Below are 19,527 nucleotides of genomic sequence, written 5' to 3' on the forward strand. Positions count from 1 at the left end.
CACCTCACAAGCCAAAGTTTATTTGGCTAACGGCATCTCTCAGTTTAGCTGATGCTCTGTAAGAGCAGTGACAGAGTGTAAAACTGTACCTGCAGTCATGAAAGCATCATTTACTGCAAAACAAAGCAGGACAAGGCCTTGAATAAATGATGTGTTAACTCTGTCAATACCCAGAGGCTGGTTTAAAGAGAGTAAGTGATGTGATGAGATGTGTGTTCACAATCTTTTGGAAGGGCATGTCCCATATTTGGAATGGCACAAGAGGATCTTGCTGTTTTTACAAAGGCTAAAGACACAAAGCCATTTTAGAGTTGTTTTTTTTTTTTTTTTTTTTTTTTTTTTTTTTGTATTGTTTTGTTTTTTTCTTTTCACATGGCTCAATTACAGCATTTATACAGCAAAGTATCTATTGAACATCTGTACTGAACTCTTAAAAAAGGCTGCGCCACACTAGAGTAAAAATGAACACAAGCACCCTACACACTAACATCCCTGAAGTGTATAATGCCCTGCGGAGGCCAGACTGCACTGCGTAATGTTTTATGCTCAAATCAGGCCAGGCTCAATAATCCAGCCAAGGACAACGGCTGCTTCTAAAGCTCCCTTGGAAAAGCCAGGGACGCAGCTTCAGCAGGAACCGCATGGACAAAGCGGCCCGGAACAGTGAGGTAAGGGTGCATGCAAGTGTGCGCGAGTCTTTCAGAGAATGACTGGGGGGTTTAAGGAGTTCAGAGCCTCCACGGATGCCACCAGTGTCTCATTTGCAATGCCACAAGCCTAAGGACACGACTCCCTCTACGGGATCTGCTAATGACTGCATTTTAATTTGCTTCTATTTTTTGCATAAGAGGGAAGGGAAAGAGGGGGAGGGTAAAGAAAAAAAAAAACAGCTTAGAGGCTGATTGTGAGCCCACAGCAGCAGGGCTACAGCACAGCAACTTCCAGCAGAGGGAGGACTCATTGTCCTCTGCAGGAGAGCAGTCCTGTAGTTCCAACAAGCAGGCTGAGAAAAAGGATGCACCCAGCAGGCCCACGCACACACCCTCAGGATGCTGAGGACGGACACGAGCCCAAGGCTCCAACAATCACCACAACTCTGCTGACTGATCACTACATACTGTGAATCCACTAGACAGGGGCAGGCTCTAGCGCTATGGTTCTCAAACTTGTCCTCAGACAGTGCAAAAGCTTGTTTTGCAGGATGTTTGCAGTTGGCGATCTACATGCCCCGAAGACCCTTGAAATACGTTTAATGAAATTATTATTTTTTTTTTAAATAAACAATGTGTTTCCATTATTCTGCTAGCTCTTCAATAATGCCTTTGTTTTTATTTAAAGGAACACAAGGTAAGATATTTTTTTTGCTCCTGTAATTCACATTTATAGCAATGTCCTCAAATCAAGGTTTGGGAGCAGGGGAGGAGAGGGTGGTGTGTTTCCTCCTAAAGCTACATAGTGCAGTTACTTTGGCAGTGCTGAGCCCAGAGTAGCAACAACAGATTTTTTTTATCTAACTGCCTTTAAGTCCCGAACCCTCCAAGCCTTCTTGCACTTGAGGCCTAGTGACTTCTGAGAAAATTAGAATCAGCCTATAGATCACATTCTGATAACCAGTGGTTTGGACTAATGTTTTCAGAATAGCACATTTTAAGCCTAGGCACCTTAATGACAATATACTTTATATGAGAAGGTATGACAGATAAAAGTAAGAAAAAAAAATATATATTATATATATTCTAAGTACTTTCAGGCCTTTCATTTACCCCATCTGTTCTGCATTTTGGCACAACCTCACCCCCTCTTGAAAGGCACGTATATGCTGCAGTGCTAAAAACATTCACCAGCCCTACACACTTTATCTCCTTCGTACACAATCTCTCCTTGTCATTCACATACATTCCATCAGTGACTCTGCCTCTCATGCACGCATGTGCCCATGCACACACACCCTGTTTGCAGGGGGAGGAGGACGAATGAAATAGTGCAGATCCTAAGGGGAGGTTATGTCACTGTCTTGCAGCAGCACAGCTCAGAGAACCCCATCAAGCCCCGCACACGCACACACACACACCCCGTGAGGGAGAGAGAACAGGGGGCAGAACTTTAAGCTCAAACAAGCTTTATTATTAGAGCTCTCATCATTTCAACACAAGACAAAATGTCACCCTCACAAGGGGGTCAGTGAGAGATAAAGAGCGAGGGACAGAATGAGACAGAGGAGAGGAGGGAAAGAGGCGCTCTTTCAAACAGAGGAGAGCTGAGTGCCACTCTCGCTCGCTCCCTCCCTCCCTCCCTCATCACCCATCCCTCTTATTTCTGTTCCTCGCTGTCCAGTCACTTAGCAACACACCAGCAAGTCAAAAAACCCAGAGAGTTTTCACATGAAGATTGTGGATGAACAGATTGAGAAAATGGAACAGAAGTGAGAAAATAATGTAGGTACGTGTACATGTATTTTAGGAGGATGTGAGAAGTAGCAAGTTGAATGAACAAATCCTTAATCATTTTGTACGTTTGACACAACCAACACCAATTAAAGACTTGGCCTGTCATGTCAGCAATTTGTAATCGATATATTGTCCTAGAAATAACTGCGATAAACAATATTATTGTCATTTTAGCCATTTTATGCCATTGATATTATGGTAATATAAGAGCATAATAAAACTACACCCTCGACAGCAGAACACAGCATGCGGCAAAAATATGAGGTGTTCATTCTCAATTAAACAAACACACCAGTAAATAATGGGTGATACTGAAAATTTATTCTACAATTTTTGCTGACCTCAATAAGTTGATAGTGTAATTGTGACAGGCCTATAAAAGACAATGGAATTCTGCTATAACAAGAAAGACAGAAAAAGAAATCCAGAAGATCTAGATCTAAAATGTTTTGTCCAAGTGTCATTAGCTAAAAATCATAATGTTTTACATATACAATGTTGTCAAGCAGGCTTGTTTTTTTCTGCTTAGTTTTTTCATTAGCACTGGTCACCGTTTCCATTTGACATAGTTACACTTTAGAGAGGATGGCAAAAACAAAGAAATGCTAGAAAGCCAAACAAGTCCCTTTATTTAAAAGTAATTACTTATTTACTTAAAAAAAACAAAAAGAGAGAAGCAGCACCCTAAACTGTCTTCTACACACAGGAGGCAGAGCCACACTATTACTAGAAACTTAACAGAATGCATTTTTAAAAGGTTATCAAAATAGAACATACTGCAACCCACTTCCAAATTTGAAACAAGCTCCAGCACCACTGCTGTGTCTGATCCACTTGTACCACTGTAAGACACACTAATCACCACCACCACCACATCAGCACTGAGGATGATCCACCTATCATAACTGCTCTGTGGGGGTCCTGGCCTTTGAAGAACAAGATGAAAGGGGAGCAAACTGAGTACGCAGAGCAACAGATGGGCTACAGTTTGTAATTGTAGAACTACAAAGTGCTCCTGTATAGACAGTGAAGCTCCAGAAATGGACAGTGGGTGACAGTAAATATTAGTATATATAGTGTATCACAAAAAAGCTGTATATAATTCAATGCAGGAGTCACTGTTGCAACTTAATAGCCCTTGAAAACTGTGGGCTTATTTTACAGTTTGTGGATTGGTAGTTACTTTTTAATTAACAGTAAATGCAAAACAAGCTGTACTGAAAGTCATCTATAGTACTTAAATCAGTTTTAGTTTGCATCAACAGGACCAGTTATACTATATACACGATTTTATACATGTCACTACATAGTATACATGATAAACAAATACACAGTGATTTCAAATGTAAGTCATGGAAGCCAAAGAGTAACGCAAGACAACCTGAAATATGTATGAAGCTAGGGCTTTATCCTCACTGAGCCTGGAGTGGAATCTATACCATATGTTGTAGCCTAAAGGAACAGGCATGTGTGTGCTTAAAGAACAAAGAATGTGCTCAAAGTGTCGCGTAGCGTTGCAGTCTCACTGCCTAGTTTGCTGTAGTCACACTGCACATCCCAAGAGCCATGAGTGACCAAGTGTGTGCCCTGCCAGTCAAACCCTGCATTAATTATTTAACTGAGAGACAAGTGGAGAAGAATAGAAAGAAGAGAGGAAGAGAGAGACAGAGAGAGTGAGAAAGACTGACAGAGAATGAGAGAGAGAGATGATGATGACTGAAGGAGACAGATGAGAGAGGTGGTGAGAGAGAGAGAGATGCAGCACTTATGCAATGTGACTAGTGAGAAATAAGTCCAGTGTTGGGGAATCGATGTGAGAAGTGTACTCTGAGAAATCCAATATATTGTCAAGAACAAAAGCTCTCTCCTTTAACAAAAACAAATTTTACATTATTATTAAAACAGGGAGTATGCTGCAAAAGTCAAACCTCAGTCAATTTTCAATCTCGAGACAGCTTAATCCCCCTCCACGACTTAGTGGCTTTGAACAGAAAGGTCATTAGTTGGGCACATGCGATCTGTAAGAGCAGAAGGGAGCTGTAGAGCCATGCAAAAGGAAGACTGGGACTACAATGAAGCACTTCTCATTCTTTGTAGCCATCCTCTTACTTTCTCTCTAGCCTTTCCCTATTCTCTCGCTCTAGAGAACACAGCTACTGTGGAGGCGCCTCTGAGCATGCTGCTGCAAAACTCCTCTGTTGTACTGCTAGACTGCACACTCCAAAGAAGAGACAGCGAGAGAGAGAGAGACACACACACAAACATTGCTTAAAAACAAGCTTTATTACCAAAAGCCAGAATTTAAGCCTAAAATATTCAGCCTATGGCATGCCTCTCCATTCTTACGGATCTCATCCCACTGTTCAGTGCTGTTGGCCTGTTATCAAACTCAAACCCAAAATAAAACATCTGGCCACTTTTAGTGAACTATGTGAAAGAGGAAAGCATGGGCTTACACAGCCTTTATATAAAAAGGCAAAAGCTAAGCTAAACTCCAAAAGGCTGGGAGAACCACTTAGGATTGCCAGCTTACGGTTAAGTCTATGGAGCCAAACCTTTTAAAAGATGGAGAGTCAGGGAGACTGTGGTGTCTCAGGTCACCACATGTGCCAGCTCAATTATGCAGTCCACACCAGCAGTTAGTAAGGAGCAGGATCTTGTGGAAAAAAAGATCCTGGCAAAATGTATGACATGGTCATTACACACAAACGCATCTCAAAGGAAAGGAGCACATCCATCAACCAGGGCATCAACTTGTTTAAAATACACCTTTAATATGTATATTAACTAATACACAGTTAACATCTAAATATTTTTTTGGAAGCTAGATATACTCTTGATATTCCACCTAACAACCTACTAATCTCTTAAACCACTGTAAGCATTCATCCGCCAACTTTCTTTATAAAAATGGAACATTTGCAAAGGTGTTTGACCAGCAAATCAGTGTGAACATGCATTACCACATGTGAATGATCAAATAAGATTAATTTAGACATCACTTGACCATAGATATTGTGTGAATCTCAGAAACAGTTATTTTATAGGAGAAAAATATAGATACATTTATATATTTATTTTGCACACACAATATCATCAGTATTTTTGATAAAGGTAAAGCATTCATGCAAATTAGAGCCTCGGAAAGAACTCTAAAACAGGACTTCAGAAATGGATCGCTAGTTTACGCTGGGGCTAATCAAGCAGTGTGTGTGCAAACCCATGTCTGTTCAGTAGATACACACTCTCAAAGACAACATAAAACTCTCTGTTCTAATACAGGTTGTTAGCTTAAGACATTCAATCTGAGAATGTGGATACAACAATTATTTCCACAAACACATTTATAAATTTGTATGGGCTACAAATTCCTGTACTAATACAGTGTTTTCTGGTAGTAAAGACCTGTCTATTGTGTACTCGCTCTCTCTCTCTAGCGCTCTTTTCTAATGAATGTAGCGGCAGGCTCCCGAGTCCCGCCAGTCTACAGCAGGCAGGTTAGGGTCAGGCACTTATATAAAGCTCACCTCATTAGGCCTGACTACAGAGCCTGGCTCGTTCACACCACACTAATGGAAATAGCACTAACAGTGCCTGAAATGGCCTGAAGAGAAAGGTTGCCTCTGTGTGTATGTGCATGTGTATGTGTGTGTGCATGTGTTCCACTTGGCCCCTTCAGAATGATTGGGAGAAAGCTTTTCCCCCGCTGAACTGGTGAAAGCTTTTTAACCCTAACTTCGACAGACCCTCTGGCCACAGGCAACATTTCCTCGTCTATTAGAGTGAGTGAGGCAGCATGGTAAAAACAGCCATGAGTGGCTCTCTGCTCTGAGCACAGGAGACTCTGGAGTTCTGCCTTAAAACTGAGCCTGCGGAAGTGTACAGTGATATCATTATCATTATAAACACAAAATTAGCAATATTATTTCTAAATATGATCAGCAGCATGTTTAATTAAAGGGATATTAACCTCCATCCATATTTTCTGGGAACATCCTCTGGTACAGTAGCAGACGTATGGACTTCTATGCTGACAATTTTGGGTTGCAAAATTCCAGGAATTTTCAAAGTTGGCAAATTTACCATTGGAATTAACAGGAATAAAATGGCAATATTCGAAGCTAAAGGTGAGAAACCTACGTAGAGCTAGTTTAAAAAAAAATTATATATAAGCAATAAAATAATATGATACCAATACAGTTGAATAGCAAAGCTGCTCCTTAATCCCAGGCACATGACATATTACACACTGAAAGGCTATTGAGACCACACCCCCTGCACTGTTCATTTCTCCATCACATGTACAGCATATGTCCAGATGATTTCTAGAAACCTGACACTCATCAATACTGAAAGCATATATTTGGACCAAAGAACTACCTAAAGTCAGGTAAGTTCTGGCAAGGTTCATATTTCTATTGACATTAATAGCACTGAAACATTGAAACAACTATTAAATCAAGGTGTAATCTCAGTTTCTTGCCATCTGGTAAATCAGAAAAGTTTAATAAGCAATTTAATTTAAGAGACTAGTTCACCATGGCTTACCAAGAGACTAGTTTACCAAGGGTAGCAAAGGCTAGCTACCTATATTCTTTTTACCTCAACCTGTTTCTGTAACCAAGAATTAATTTTCATTAAATGATTTATTTAACATTTTGAAGACCATTGTTTTTTTCTGTTCTTACACTTTGTCATTTTATTCAGCAGAAGAATGCCACATGCATCAACTATGACATTACAGGTGTCATAGTTATTATTTGTATTATGCCTTCATAATTCTCTTTATGCATGCTGTGCTTCTATAATTTTTCCATCTGTTTCTGGATTTCAAAATAGTACATGATGACTATGTTTTGTCACGGTACACACCATATTTAAAAGTCCATAAGCAACTGTGAGGGTTAAGTATATGCCAACAGTCCTACCTCTCTCTGCAGCACCAGCTCCTTGGTGAACAGTGTGGCCTCCTCACTGAAAGGCTCCGGCGTCCCTCCTGGAATGTTTCGGGAGCCTCTTGGACACTCGATTCCTGCACACAGAACACCACCAAATATCTTAGACATGCAGCACAAACCCAGAACAGAATGAAGCTTCAGGCGTTCATGTTAAGCTTCAAATGGTTTGAATGCTTGCAAGTTAGCGTGCTTCTGAATACACAGCAAACAGTGTCCTTGGTACTCAATCTCTACAAAGACATCCACAAGTATGGAGTTCTGCTACTCTTTAATATTGCAGCCAATTGCTATGCATTTACCTTTTTAAATAGATATTTTTAATAAGAAAACACACAAGCACAAATAAAAATATGTTTGTGGTAACACTAATGAGACCAACAAAGAGACTCAAATGACAATTCAAACAAACAGCGGTTGGTGCTGTTTTGCAAATACCTGATAGGACTGTTTTCAAATGACCCTTATTATTTTGTCAATCACTTTTCTTCAGCACAGTGCATAAGCCTGGCACCTAACCCCCAACTACTCCCAGGGATGGCTGCCCGCTGCGCCAAGTGTGTGTGCGCTCACTGCCACTACTGCATGTTTGTTTCTCCTCACAAACATAATAAACAATTTTGTTGTAATGACAATAGAAAATAATTCAATGTTTATATGAACAAAAACCTACTTATGTTGTAAATTTTTGTGAAGGGCCACTTTATGTATAACTATTTAAAAAATAAAATGAATTAATAATATTTGAAAGAAACAAACCCACACACTGAAACATTTCACAAAAAGCAGTGCACCACCATATAACTAAAATTAGCTATAGAGGGACCATAAAATAACTGCCAGGCTTTGGTCCTCTCTTGGTGCTCTGCTTGCTGCCATGGATTGTTAGCCATATTGGACCTTTATGGAACTTAATGGCTGTTCCATGAGCTGGTCCTGAACATGCGAAACACAGGAGCAACACACACTGTGGGATGTGCTGCATGTGTAGCACTCAGTATTCTGGGTGCAGGGCTGCTGCAGAGCTCCATCAAATGCTTTCAAGCCCAGATCAGTTCAATCACACCAGCACGCCTTTGTCTCCACATCCAGCTTCAAACACTGTTGACTTCTGAGAGCAGGAAGGACTCCTGGAATCTACACTAAACCAGCTGCCGTATCTGCAGCGGCGCTCTACTGATATGTGTGAATGTACACAGTCACACAATGCCTCTCCCACTGCCTTTCAGTCCCTCACTCTCTACATTTCATACATACAAACATACACACAAACACACATATTCAGTGAAGCCTAGGAGAGCACTTCATTCTAAGTTGTAAGATTATTGATTGTGGCAGAAAGAACCAACGCCAGCTTGCACTTGTTAACCTCATGCTAACAAAGCAGCATTGCCCTTAACATCCCACCGTGCTCTTTCAGTGAGCTAATCAATACTGGACACTCACAGCTCCTCCATATACAGTAGGCCTGCAATAAGTTTTGAACAAACACCCCCCTTGCACATAAAACTCCCTGACAAACGTGAGGCCTATGATTTCAGTGACACGGAGAACACTGACAAATTATAATGAATTTTCTATATAAAAAAGGAAATGTGCAGAAACTGGGAAAAATAAATGAAGTGAAGAAAAATATATAAATATATTAAATAATTTGCACTGTCCAGAAAGATTTTGTTTTAGCATCTGTACCACCATTTGCACTGCAGTGAACACACATGCGATTATTCAAATTCTAGGTTGGTAAGAGAGCACATGATTCAGTTTCACTTAAAAAAGCAAACGCAGCACTACACTGACACTTTCAAGCTTTATTTTTGAAGAATTTTTCAACATGTTAACAGTTTGTCAGCTACAAATGAAAGGGAGTGTCAACAAATTGCGTGTTACAAGTTTGTTGAAAACACTTACTTTGACACCCATATCTTACACAAATTAAAAGTCAACTGACAGAAACTGTTTGTGTGGCTTTCATTCAAATTTATATTATATAATAAGGTGCAGATTTTTGTCATTGTACAACGAAATGTGTCCTCCGCACTTAACCCATCTGTGACAGTGAACTATGGGCTGTGAACACACACCCAGAGCGGTGGGCATCCATCCCCAGCGCCTGGGGTGAAGTTGTGAGTTCTCAAGGGCACCCCAGCTGTGGATTGAGGGGGCCCTCTTCTCTAACCATTAGGCCACAGCTGCCCATATCTGAAAAGATTCAATAGTTTCTTCACTGTAGACCCCAAAATTATAAAACCAAAAGCCTTACTGAACTTCATAATTCACCGTTCTAGAGACGGACAAACGGACAACAACTCCGACATTGATGTTAACAATAAAAAAACCACAGAAAAATTGCCAAGAACCGAAAGCAACATGACATTAACAAACAAAAACCTTGTGGCTTTGTCAATATTCATTGTTTTAAACTAACTTTAAAATTGAGTGCAATTTACTGACGGCAGCGCCCTGTAATTTAACCGTCAGTGAGTGCCAGATGCTGTAAATAATATATATTGAAATATAGAAAATGTGTATAAAAACATATATTGCAGTATATATTGATATTGAATTAATGTCCAGCCCTATTTCATTCTGCAACATCTATATAAAGTATTGTTTGTAATTCATTCAATTAATTCAAGTAATGTTCATTTACAAGTTTTAAAAATCCATTTGCAATAAATAAAAAAAGCAAAATAAATACAAATTTTAAACTTATAAAGATGTTTTCCAAAATTTGGATTTCAATGGCTTTATATGTGAAAATGATTACACTCTGTTGTGCAAAACAATCAGATGCACAGAATGTAAATATTTAATGCTTCTTTTCATGCTTTTACTTCAGCATCACGGAACGTTGTTTGTGAGAAGCACAAAAGACCACATCTACAACTGAATTTTGGATGTTCTGGGGGGGGGTATAACAAAGCTGGGTTTCTCAGTCATATTTAAGCACTCACTGGCTATTGGACAAGATTTTAGGCTGCAGTTACCTGGCTAATCTGAGAAATCCCTCTTTGTGGAATATCCCCTTGGAGGAAAAATCCTCTAAGCAGATTTCTTTAAAAATAAATGAAATACAAAATAAATAAATAAATTAAAAAAATCAACAGCAGAAATCACAAATCACCCAGCTCTCAAACGCCGGGTCAAGTTTTCATACTGTTAGCAACACCCCGACTGAACTCTGATTACAACATATAACTTTCCCTCTGACACGAGGGAAAGAACAGCAAACAACATAACAAAATGTCCCCATCCTGCAGTATTCAGCACTGGCAAAATGAAACAACTCAATTACATCTTAATAGTCAGTAAATCGCCTCTAGATTAGCATTTATATTGCTCTTAGCGTCCAGCCTGCTCAAAGGCAGTAGGTGATTTCAACAAAGAGCAGCAGCATTTTTTTTTTTTCAGCGATTTAGGATTCATTTAACCGGTTCAGAGAGGCAAGTGACACGACCAAGTCAGAAATATTACCAGTACATATGAACCTGAGTACAGAAAAAGGCATCCACAAACAAAGCCTGCATGGCAAAACACTAAGCAGAGCACAAGAGCCCCTTTGTGAACAGAACACTTCATAAGATAAAGCTGAATACTTCATTTTTATAGCTTTGTTTGTCCACTTAAGACATAACCCTTTCTTTGGGTCTTCACTGTGAAAAAGGGTTGCACATTCAGCAGCCATTCCATTCCCCCAGAGGCTTAATGGCTTCAAATCGTCATCAGCTCACTCATTGCCCCTGAAAAATGGAACTTCTCCACCGGGCAAGTCAAGCCAAGCAGATCACAACAGCTCATCTCAGTCAGCCCAGCTCAGTCAATTAGAAGAAAAGGAATCAAACAAATGTCACCCATGCTAATTGAGTAATTTTTTTAAAGCTATCCTTCTAAACACTGGCTGAATAAACACAAACACACGCTCACACACCTCTGCTGTAGAGATTTTTTTTCCCCACTTGACACAGGGTGTTTTTACAGGGTATGTTAAATTTTCCCCCCTCTCTGTTCTCATCCCTGAAACTGTTTCATCAGGCTGCCGAAGGCAAACCTAAAAGCGTCACAATCCTGAAACCGCATGCTCGAGTTCATTTAAAAGCCATGTAGCGTGAAGAAGCCATTTCTGCTACAAACAGCTATGTAAAAACTGAAATATAGGACATGCCGTAGATAAGACAACTTATCTTGCAATTCTGTGAAACACACATGAAAACAGAATGAAAGTTCTGAAGATAATCTTTTTAAAAAACTCCATACTTCTCTTTTTATTCTACAAATAAAAGGGACAGACCTGCAAAAGAAAAAAACACATCAATCCTGCGACAGGTGGATCCTATGACTCAACCCAAAATTAGACGTTTATTCAAATGCAAATGCGATCATTTCATTCCTTTCAATGATTTTCCACAGAAATTTCTTAATGCGTTGCAGGTGCTGTTTAGTCTTGGACGCAGAGTGTGACCACCTCACACTGACTGCAGTAAATTAAACATACTTACGGAAATTCTTACGGTACTATGGAATGCCTTTGTTTTTGGGAATGTTCACTTGTATGATTTTAGAACGTCTTCACTTAAGGGAGCAAAGAAACATTCATAAAATAGTGGAAAAACATGGTAGAAATACATAGGGGAAAACACTCATGTGTGCACATGAATGCACAATATCATCAGTCCAATACTGAAACTACATATTACTACAGTTGATAACTCTGAACCGATAAACAGTGACAATAACTGCTGAAGCTGTACCTATGAGTAGGGCTGTCATGAATACAATTTTTAGGGCTTTGGCGTTTTAGCTGTAATATACTGCACATAATTTTGTTCAGAACTCTGTGTACAGCACCTGCTTTCAAGTCCAAAGGCTGTGCTGCACTAATACATTGGTTAACCAGAATGTCATAGAAATGGCCTAATTGGGGGTATAAAGCTTCCAAAATCAATTGTATCTTCTCCACACTTTGTTGTATGCAGCTTGCTGTAGAGCATTAGGCTGCTTTAGACTTCATTCAAGAATGTGAATTGGTTTAAAAAAAAAAAAAAAAAAAAAAAACAGTACTGTGTTGGTTACAAGTATCAAAATTGAGGGCAAGAATTATGCACTGTGATAAAAATTCAAACCAAATATTATGGAAACAAACACTTAAAAATACACGGTCCATGACCAAAAAAATAAATCAGGGGACTAGAGGGTCACTACACTGTATGAATAATTTAGCAGTAGTTACACTTACATTAATTTATTCTAAAAGCTAAAAGTGCTTTACATTCTTTGGAACACAAGGAGGGGTCACCTCAACCACTACCAGCAGTCAAGTATGCGTCTGGATGATAAGATGGCAGTCAATCTGTGCCAGCACACTCACCACACATCAGCTATATGGTAGAGAGATGATGAGAGGGATTGATTGAGCTGTTATTTGAAGATGGATCATAAGAAAGTCAGAAGTGGCCACATTGGCAAGTGAATTAGTAGCGATGTTCAGGTGCTATTAGTCCTACTTATTCTATCAGATGTGCCACAGCAAGGAAACAAAAGCAAGCTGCTCAGTGATGTTGCCCTTCAGAGTCTCTCATTCTCAGCCACAAGAAACACAAAGGTTACATGTGTAAATAAGTCAGCATGAACATGTGGCTACTGCGTTGTACAGAATGGGCACGTATGGATGAATAAGAGAAGAGCACAGATGGCAATGTTCTCTCATCTTCGAGCAGCAAAGAAAGATTTAAAGACACTGACACATTTTAGAAGACTGCAGCAAGGCTTTCTGCACTGCAAGTGTTCACTCTCTCTTTCTCCTTATCGAGGAAGCAGAGGGCGTGGGGGGTAGTAAAGTCAGGAGGAGGGGCTATAATGAGTATAGGAGAAGTAAAGCCTTTGTACACGGCTAGTTACTATCAGAAAAAGAAGTGAGTGCTTTCACAGATACATGCACAAAAATTAAACCAACCCTATTAATCGCAGTACAGGCACTCACTTGTGCTTATTTTGGTCTATCATTTTATATTCCTGAATCAATTCTAAATAAAAAAAATAATAATAATAAAAAAATAAATGAAACTTATTCCAAGTTGTTTTGACGCGAAGCCTACTAGCTAAACCTGGGGTTCCCAAAGAGGAACAGAAAAAGAGAGAAGTAGGGGGATATACAACATGCGTGTCACTTGTAATTAATCCACTCTAAAGGTTTGAAGAAGTTGCAGTTTGGTATGAAATGAACAATGATCATAATGGAGCTTGTGGAGTTGTAAAGCAAAAGAAGTGTGCATGACATACACAAAAAAAATGTCATCTACAAAAGAGGGGGCATTGTGGAAAAGTTTGGGGATCTAAGCTAGGCTAATTTAGTTTTAGCTTATGTTACACATTACCTCCTCACAGCACAGGCATGGCTGGCATGTGCAGAAAATCTAGTTTCACATTTATACCAAGCTTTACTCCGCTATTAACATTTTCAAGCTTATGAATTATTTACAATTCATATGTGTGTGGGTTTTTTTTGTGTATAGTTTGTATGTGTGTATTTGTATTGAAAAGACCATTTGTATTTGCACAAATTTTCTGTTTAACTGGCTGGGGATGTGCTAGTCTCAGCATTGTCTTTTGACCTATCTTGTTTAAAACGTGCGTACAAAGCTTTCCAAAACGGAAATACATTGACAACCACCCCACCCCAATACGTTTCAGGTTAAGAAAGTCACTTCGCATTCAGAGAGGACAAAACAGATATTCCTGCCGAGGCGCTACATCAGCCATCCCTTGAACATCTTAACAGTTTTTTCACAAAGCACAGTGGAAGTGTGTGTGTGTGTGACTGAAAGACTATTCCTTCTATTCCTGGCAGGTCTAAGAAAGAAGGGTTAAAGAGGGGCTGTGAGGGAGAAATAAGAGCTGCTGTTGCTTCATAAAAATATTCCCTATGTTCCTGTTTTCCGATGATCATGCTCACCTCTCTCCCTCTACAGAAAATGTGTTTGCAAATGTATAACACAACCAGCCTTATACCGCCAAGTGCATAAAAAGCTACTCAAGGCCACTTTCAGAAGAAAAGCTATAGTGCCATAAGCAAAATTGCTCAGAGGAAAGCACAATATACTGAGACCTCCAAGGGCTAGACCTCCTTAGTCTGTATCAGGTAACAGCAATGCTGGAGTCTTGTTAAATTCCATAATGAAGTCAACACTTCACTGTACTGCAGCATCACGAAGTCATGGCAACACAAAGTAAGTACTGAGCCATGTGATCTATGTATACCAGTAACATGTATTTTTACAGCTTCAAAATCATGGCAATGCTCCACTGATCTGTCATTTTGTTTCTTTAAATCATGCACTGCTTTCTTGGCCAATAACACCGTACTGTATTTACCGGTTTAAATCTAAATCCTGAATCAGTCTGTATAAACAGCAAAAGAAAAAGAGGAATTGAAATATGTACAGATTGAGTCATTCATCCAATCATAATATACAAAGTAGCTCCAGGTTTCTAAAAAAGTACAGATGTCTAGTGTTAATCAAAGCAGGAGCACAGAGATAGGGACATTCCTAATGAACTCATTTTCATGAGAGCGACTTGATTGAACAAATTGTATTGCTTTTCTAAAAGCATCTTTCCTGAAGGGACACACGTACACACACAGAGCTAAAGCAGGCCTATCGCTTGTTTTTTCCAGGAATAGTGATTCACCAGAAGCTGCAGCGCTGCAGTGAGTGCGTCACCCAAAACACAGCTCCTAAACATAACATTATCACTTAAACAACAGCATATGTACATACTGTAAAATGTCACATTCTGCATCTAATGAATGGCACAAGACATTAAGTTATAGCAAACAAGTATAGTCCATATCGTCACTGTTCAGAGAAAATCATGTAGCTACATTTTTGTGAATTTTTTTGTTACATCATTAGAATACATCATCTGAATTCATCCTTTTATGATTAATGGACCAACCAAATAAAACGTGTGAGAAATTTGGTTTTATTGGCTCTTTTTTCTTGTTATTTTTTACTTTTTTAATATCAAATAAATGTAATAAACATTCAATTGTAGCTAACGTATGCTCATCTAAAAAGGAGAAAGAAAAGTCACTTACAAGTGGGAAAGGACTGCCATGGTCATATATGCTCATGCTTCGGTGTTAAAAATGCCCTACCAATGACCTCCTTAGATGTATTGTGATTGGCCAGGTGAGAGTTCATTTAGATCCAAGTTTGTTTGCTCTTCCTCAGTAGCCCGGATATGTCCCTGAACATCCAGACATGACTCTGAACTTCTAGGCCAGAATTTGTTTTGCCTGAATATCCAGACCTGTTTTTGTGTGTGTGTGTGTGTGTGTGTGTGTGTGTGTGTGTGTGTACCTAAATTATTTTTACCTGAAATTTTGATCACCTGAATTTTTCTATCCAAAAATTTCAGGTTCTAAAGAAACTAAATCCATATCCTTCTTCTATAAAGTTACTATTTGACATTTGTCTCTAAACAGTGACAATCAACATTGTGCCTGTCAAAAGGTTGTATAGAGTATAGCAAGAAGGAATAAGTTGTAAAGAAGGAATAATGGTGGAAGACTGTGTGCTCTAGTGGTCTATGTCTTTTAGTATATCACATAGCACAGTGCAAAGAAAGCCCATAAAGAAATGGCTTTCCAAATTTGGTCGGAAACAACTCGCCTGGCCTGCACAGAAACCTTTGGAGTGTACTGGATCAGGAACTGTGAGCCAGGCCTTAATGCTCTACATCAGTACCTGACCTCACAAACTCTTTAGAGTGGAAGCAAGTCTCTGCAATCACGCTCCAAAATACAGTGATAAATTGGAGTCTCTTGCCAGAAGAGTGGAGGCTGTTATAGCAGCAGAGAAAACTAACTCCATTTTAATGCTGGGAATATACACAGGTACTCAAGTACTCTACTGTCAATTTCAGGTGGCAGTACTCAAACACTGATATCACTATTCAGATAATCCTTATGCTCTACCTCAGAAACTCAGCGAGAATATACACAATTTTGAGAAACACTTAAGCTTAAACAAGTGTATAACGTATGACGGGTTCAGTTTCATTGACAATATTATGCTATAAGAATTATAAATGTATATAACTCGCTACAAGGGTCTTTGATTAACATAATATGCTGAGAGGAGGGAAAAAAAGAAAACAGCACCACACTTACATAACATAAAACCATATACCACTGCACTAGTTGTCCTAGTATTTGCCTTACTTGAGTAGTGACCAAAGGATATCCCATGGCTATTTTTATTATTATTTTTTTTTTTATGAAAAATGGTATGTTTTCAAATGTACACTTCTGTGAGGCTACAATTTAAATTGCGCTGCTGCATTTTAGCCTGCTGGCACTAATTTATGATGTTTGTGTTTCATGTGATGTAAGGCAATACGCTTATTTTCCTTTCCCCATGATTAACCAACTGTGTTATTCTTTCATTCTTAAAGAAACTTGAATATTAACATTAATTAGAATGAATCACCCTAAACAATACAATGGCATGGGAATGAGGTTCTCAATAATCATGAAGTATGGTATGCTGTGTGTATGCACACACACGTCAACCATAACATTATGAAATGTAAATAAATAAATAAATAAAAGCTCTTCATGAATGCTAAGAACGGTTACAGCAACTGAATCTCCAATGGGCTCTTTCTCCACTGACATGTGTTCTGTCATTTTTCTTGTTTTGTGTTCTTAACTTGGCTTAGGCTCAAGTCATTTAATTAATGTCTTATTTTGTATTTGTGTTGAATTAAACGGTGTTTAGTGCCAGTCACTGCCATCAGTCCATTTATTTCAAGTTAAACAGTGAATAACTGACACGGTGGTTGTGAAAAACCATGCTGTTATCACGAAATAATGCATAGAATGGTTCCCTACCGATCAGAGTGCACGACAGGAACAAACACACAATCAGCCATAACACTATGACCATCATGCTTTTCTTTGGAAACTGGACAGATCTCTTACCAAAGAAATATTTTAACATGACTATACTTTAACTATACACCTTTAAGTATACCCCTTTTCCACAAGTGAATAGTATTACTAAAGGAGCAGCACAAAATCAGAAAAAAAATGTCTATATTCACATTGTGTTGGCAGGCAGGAATTCCAGAAACATGTGCTAAAGAGCATCTTTCACATGAGTTTTTCACAAAATGTCCCCATTCATCAACAAAATCTAAGATGGGCTAAAAATGTCACCATTTAGACAGAATAAGCTATGGCATGATATTAATTATGAAGACTTGGAAAAATTATTACAGCCTACAATCAAATCATTTAAAACAAATAAAGCGATGACTGTTGAGCGCACATATGCCCTCAATAAACAATAAATAAAAACACAAAAATACAAATAAGTAAATAATAAAAAAAAATAATAATAATAATAAAACACAACAAACCGGCATGCACATGCTCAAACCCAGCCACTACTGCAGACTTGCCTCATCTCAGCGGCACATAAGCTCGCCGCACTGCATGAGAGGGGCTCTGAAGCTTCTAAAACTTGCAACAGGATGAGAGGCGGCCCAGAAACGGAGGGAGCAGCCCTAGCCACTTCCCCCAGTCCCACAGCACACTTTGATGCCTGCTTCTCAGCTATCTCTCCTCTCCTCCACTTTAGCAAGGTCCCTCATCTCTCTTTTTTTGTCTTGGCCGGAAGAAAGGGGAGTCTCTCCAAAGGGGTGAGATGGAGGGGTTCTTTATGATGAGGGAAGTTTGACTGCTGCTCGAAAGCATGGGAAGAGGAGTGTAGCTAAGGACACGTGGATGTACAGCTGACCTCAGCAACAAATGTAATAAATTTCTCAAATCCTACAATGTAGTACTGGACAATTGATCAATACTAACATATTTTGCAATATAAAATGTTTCAATATGAATATGACTTCTAAACGCATTTTCAGTATAGCAGTGTACATTTTTTATAGCATCTTTCAATGACTGAGGCCATCAGTTCATTTCCCACAGTTACAAAGTTGGTTTAAAAAGATTAATATTGACAAAGCCAGTTGATTTATGTTTGATGGTGATGTAATTTTTCATTTCTTCTAGGCAGTTTATTTTCTGTGGCTTTTATATTGTTTATACTGAAATATGATTTTGTTCATATTAGATTTCTATCAAATGGAAAATTAAGAAATATATCATGATATAAAAAGTAGTCAAATCATCCAGCCCTAGTACACGGTGTGTTTTAAAAAAAATAAATAAATAAAAAAAAAAAAAAACCCTGACACTGAGTAAAGGAAGAGGTGTTGAGGTTTTAGGGTCTGCAGCAACAAGCGTATGTACAGCAAACAGCATCAAATGGTTCTCATCTCCTGTTTGCGCAGCCAAGCCGCCTGCTCCAGCATTTCAGCATCTTTTTTTTCATGGAGCAGGAGAAGTGCATTCCTGTGGCAGGATGAAATATGCATACAGCAAGTCATGTAAGAAAATGGATATGTAAACATGGAAAGGGAGCAGGAGAGGGAAAAAAAAGAGAAAGTATTAAAGGAGGGAGGGGGATTTCTGTGTTTTAATGTGCTAACCTTTGCCAGCTTGCCTGTGGGAAGCCTCCTCCATGGCAACATTAATAGGAGTCTGAGAGGCGTAATGAAAGCATGAGTGAATGAAAGCCCTGCACAGTCCCTCTCTCTCATCAGGGTCTTGGCATTATCAGACCTTACAGCCACTTGAGGCAATGAGTGCTATTAATTGGCAGCGTGTGCTGGGAGTGGGCTTTAACATGGAGCATATACACAGAGCGATCATAGGCCAAAACGTGGCTTACCCATGGATACATGAACAGAGATAAATACAGCTCGGACATATAGTTTTTTTTATAAGTTATAAGGTACAGGTCAAATAAAATGTTTAGGATAATGGTTTGCAGACAAGTTGACTACAGGGAAGCAATGACTTCAATGGCTGGAGCCACTGTGGCAAAGGAACCATTAAAGATAATTACGAAAGGCTAAACAAACACAAGGAGATAGAACTACAGTAAACATAAGGACACGTAGCCTCAAGAAATATGTGCAGGCTAAATGTGTGCACTATAAAAAGTTCACAAAAAAAAAAAGATAAGTTATAATCATCCTGGCTTAAGAACAAG

At 39.0% G+C, this 19,527-nt stretch overlaps 1 protein-coding gene across 2 annotated transcripts in view; it reads right to left on the reverse strand.

Annotated features, from left to right (window-relative positions):
- Positions 1-19,527, reverse strand: part of snd1 (staphylococcal nuclease and tudor domain containing 1) — a 162,678-nt gene that overhangs the window by 103,875 nt on the left and 39,276 nt on the right. For both annotated transcript variants that reach the window (XM_066667129.1, XM_066667130.1), the window contains exon 16: positions 7,376-7,479. In XM_066667129.1, the coding sequence (XP_066523226.1) occupies positions 7,376-7,479 (104 nt within the window). The remainder of the gene's footprint in view (positions 1-7,375; positions 7,480-19,527) is intronic.

Source organism: Hoplias malabaricus, chromosome 4, assembly GCF_029633855.1.
Source record: "Hoplias malabaricus isolate fHopMal1 chromosome 4, fHopMal1.hap1, whole genome shotgun sequence".
NCBI classification, from domain to species: Eukaryota; Metazoa; Chordata; class Actinopteri; order Characiformes; family Erythrinidae; genus Hoplias; species Hoplias malabaricus.